The sequence below is a fragment of the Cynoglossus semilaevis genome, chromosome 12 (genome assembly GCF_000523025.1).
Source record: "Cynoglossus semilaevis isolate Cse_v1.0 chromosome 12, Cse_v1.0, whole genome shotgun sequence".
Taxonomy (NCBI): domain Eukaryota; kingdom Metazoa; phylum Chordata; class Actinopteri; order Pleuronectiformes; family Cynoglossidae; genus Cynoglossus; species Cynoglossus semilaevis.
The window spans coordinates 1,313,730-1,317,714 of record NC_024318.1 but is presented as its reverse complement, the minus strand read 5'-3'; the positions used below and the strand labels follow the sequence as shown (position 1 = coordinate 1,317,714).

General features: G+C 44.3%; 1 protein-coding gene across 1 annotated transcript in view; it reads right to left on the bottom strand.

Moving 5' to 3' along the window:
* LOC103386940 (EH domain-binding protein 1) overlaps nt 1–3,985 on the bottom strand; it is a 122,140-nt gene that overhangs the window by 7,189 nt on the left and 110,966 nt on the right. Inside the window, exons 17-18 of the mRNA XM_025060929.1 lie at nt 2,419–2,560; nt 270–599 (exon numbers count right to left, since the gene is read on the bottom strand). Coding sequence (XP_024916697.1) covers nt 270–599; nt 2,419–2,560 — 472 coding nt within the window. The remainder of the gene's footprint in view (nt 1–269; nt 600–2,418; nt 2,561–3,985) is intronic.

Sequence of the window (3,985 nt, the reverse complement as noted above, 5' to 3'; positions counted from 1 at the left end):
GGCAGAACAAAGTAATTGGTTTACTTCTAAAGATTTAAGCAAATGCTTTCCTGAAGATATGATTTTTTTTCTTCCACTCAGAGTCTGTTAATTACTGCTGAGAGAAGAAGAAGAAGAAGAAGAAGAAGAAGAAGAAGAATCAGCCGTGGGTTTATTCAGTTATGATTCAGAACATTCCAGAAACCCACTGTAAACATCTGACCAGGTGACACCAATGATGCAGTTAGTGAGGAGCATGCAGCACCACGCGGCTTCAGCCTTTGATTTACCCAGAGGTGTTAGCTCAGAGCTGGGGTTAGTGTTAGCCTGGGAGCTGGAGCTGGAGCTGGAGCTGGAGGTGGAGGTGGAGGTGGAGGTGGTTGGAAGTGACGCACCCGCTGGTAGTGGGTTAGTAACCAGTGCAAAGGAAGATGTGGGAGGAGCAGCAGCAGCAGCAGCAGCAACACTGGCTCCATCATCATCATCATCAACTACAGCAGCAGCAGCGAAGCCACCACCAGAACGGTGGTTCTCCTCCTTCCTGGTGCCTCCTTCCTCCTCCTCATCCTCACCCCTGTCCGTTTCATCTTCGCGATGATCTACGGCTCTGTCCAAAACATCTGTTTGTGGTGATTGGTGAAAGAGGGAGTAAAATTAGAGAAGGAAAGATCCAGGAGTCAAGGGCGGAAGAGAAACGTGAAAAGAGAGATTTGTTAGTGTGTTAGAGAAACAGAAAAAAAGAGTTAAAGAACAGGTGAATTATGGTCTGATGGTTTTGAATCATCAGGGTTTAGGTGATAAAACTGTGCTAAGCTTGCTTGCTAACAGCAAGTTGGAGACCCTGGACGGACAGTAGATTTCTTGGATATAAAATCTGCATTTTTCTTGGTGTACGTTTTTATAAAACTCGTTTTGACAACCTGAGTAAAAACACACATTTGTTGTTACATCATAAAAAAATAAAAGGTCTGACTGAAGCCCAGTACAGCAGGGATTTCAGAGAACGGTTCCTGAAAGCATGTGTTCCATTAAGTTTCCTGAGGGGCTGCGGCGCAGCGGCGTCTCCACATTAGGAACAACAGAAGAAAAACGTGTCAAACGGAGACCTGAGCTGAGAACCCACCACGGAATAAAACAAAAACAATCAGTAAACAGCATCTGATACGGCCGGCTCGGTGGGGAGTCGGGCCAGAGAACAAAGGGCGACGGAGAAAGATTCGTAACTAACAGCGCCGACTCATAATTTGCTAGCTGTGACGCGGAGCGTGCGGCGGACGCTGGTTCCTGCGTGGCTGGCTGGAGCCTAATTAATAAGAGGGCACGGTGATGGAGTTTGGAAAGTTTCTTGGTGGGCAGACATTTGGAGGAGGCAGCATTAGAGGATGTTGAAGGATGCTGAGGGGAGAGAGAGAGGGAGGGAGAGGGAGAGAGAGGGGAGTAAAGGGGTGAGGGGGCCAGGATTAGCCGTTCTGCTCTGGAGGCCTTCTGTATCACAGCCCACGGTGTTCTCTCCTCTCTTCCTCCTCCTTCGTTTCCTTCTTTCCTCCAACTCCAATTTTTAATGAGACCAACAATTAGTCCAATTCAGTAAAAAAGAAAAAACTGGAACGATCAAATCATGGGCTAACGTCGCTGACAAGTCGCTCAACTTCAAAGCTCTTCTTCCTCCATTGATTTGGTCTAAAAATATATAAATACTTAGAATAGAAACTGAACTTTTCTAATCCTAACTGTCACTTGAACAAATGTTGTTCTTTTGGTAAATCGACACGATCCTTGATGCAGATCAGACTCTGTACCAGGACTGTCGTAGCTAACGTTAGCTCTGGTGTCTGCACCGGGACTGTCGTAGCTAGCGTTAGCTCTGGTGTCTGTACCAGGACTGTCGTAGCTAGCGTTAGCTAACTCCCAGCTCTAATCCTTAGCCCTCGTGTTATTATTTGTAATAACTTTTTCTGCCCTCCTGCCCTCCACCTCAGCGGTGTCTAGTAAAGACCTATTAACATAATCACTTCAATTTCACAGAAATGGAAAACAGTGGGAAACGAGTGCGACGGCGTTCTCCGCCCTGTGAGCTGTTATTAGCCGTGTTTCCTGTTCAGAGCGTCGCGTGTTTTGTTGATTAACAATTATTAGGTGAATAAAAGCAGGAGGAGACGTCCTGGGGTGACGGGGCTTTTTACACCCGGGGCTGAAGTCAAATGGTATTTTGTATTTTGTTTCTTCCGGTTTGTTTTTGCATTTGAAGGATTAGAACCGAACCCCCTTCAGAGAACGAAATGGAAATGTGTTTATGAGTAAAGAAAGTAAAGTTTTAAAACAAACCACGACGACTTGACTTCTCTGTCATTCAGGGGTGATACGTGAGTGGACTGATATCTACTGTTACTGTCCAATAAGATGAAGTATATTTGATGACCTGTGTGTGTGTGTACTAACCTCCAGCTTTGCTGCCCCTCCCTCTCTCGGTGCTGGACCCGTCCAGGAGGCTCATGTCAGACATCTTGACTCCAGATCGAGCCTCTGCGATCAGCTGCCTGGCTCGCTCTCTCAGCTGCCTTCGCCGCTCGGCGTCGCGCTCCTGCACAGACGCAGAGACACAAGTAATGAAGTCCAGGAGCAGAAGAACGACAATCGACATCACACATCAACCAGAGAGAAAAAAAAAATTAAAATGGTTGTATATTATACTTTAAAAAGTCCTGAGTATTTGTTGGTTGTTACTTAGAAACATCTGAAGTTTAAAGACCAAATCATTATGTAATGTTTTTTTTTTTTACAGAACAGTCATTAGTCAAGTAATTAGTTAGTTGTTCAGTTAATGAAGCAGAACTATTGTGTGACAGACAACTAGTTGTTTGGGTTTTTTTTTCGGTTTTTTTTTAATGGAAATGTCTTCTGATCAACTTGTTTGTGGACGTGAACAAAACCGTTTGATTGTTTGATGTTGACGATGTTAAAGAATCATTTTTACTGTCACTTCTTGACAAAACAGTTGAAATTGATTAGTGAAACTGAACGTCAAATTCATTCATTTACATCGACATATCGATGCAGAACTGGAGTCAGAGACAGACTTCAAATAAACAACAGTACGAAAAAGGACAAGTGAGAAAGATCGAGTCTCCAAACTGAAAATGTTTCTGACTTTAAAAAAAAACAAAAAACTCCACGTCTGATCAGAGCTCAGACTTTACTAAGATCCAAAAAGTGATACGAAGAAAATGAAGCTGAAACCTAAACTCTGGAAACGCCACCTTTCAACCCTGCGCTCACACACTTCTCCCAAATAATCCACACACACACACACACACACACCCTGGGGAGGGAGCGTGAGGCTGCATTTCTCCTCCTCCTCCTCCTCCTCCTCCCTGTGGTTCTCTGTTAATCAGCCTCCTCCATATTGCAGCGGCCTCGACTGAAGCCGCTCCACATTTATCCATTAACAAAACAAGCAGCGGCGGCTAATGAGCTACATCTCTCCATTTCCATGTCAATTGTTTGCTTGTAGCCATTGTTAGGCCGAGACAATGGGCTTGTTTTGTAAATGACAGCAACTCTAATGCACTTTGTCTCTGCAAGTGTGTGTGTGTGTGTGTGTGAGAGAGAGAGAGAGAGAGAGAGAACCCAAGGGGATGCCCACAGGGGAGAGGAACACACCTTAGATAGAAACTGGTGGAGAGAGGGAGAGAGAGAGAGAGAGAGAGATAAGACTTGGACTGATAAAAGTTGAGGAGGAGGAGGAGGAGGAAGAGGAAGAAGAGGAGGAGTAAAAACCAGCTTGAAATAAAAAGCAACTTTTTCTCTCAACATTTTTCCTGTAAACAAATAAAAACAAACAAACCTGATGATCTGTGTTTTGACAAAAGTTATTACCAAATATTAACGACATGAGTAGAAAAAAAAAAAAAAAAAAATATATCAAGAACGGGTTCTTCAGGAGGACTGACCGGTTCAACTATATCCACTAACTTCTAGAAGTATCTGCGGACGTCGGCTGCTCCTC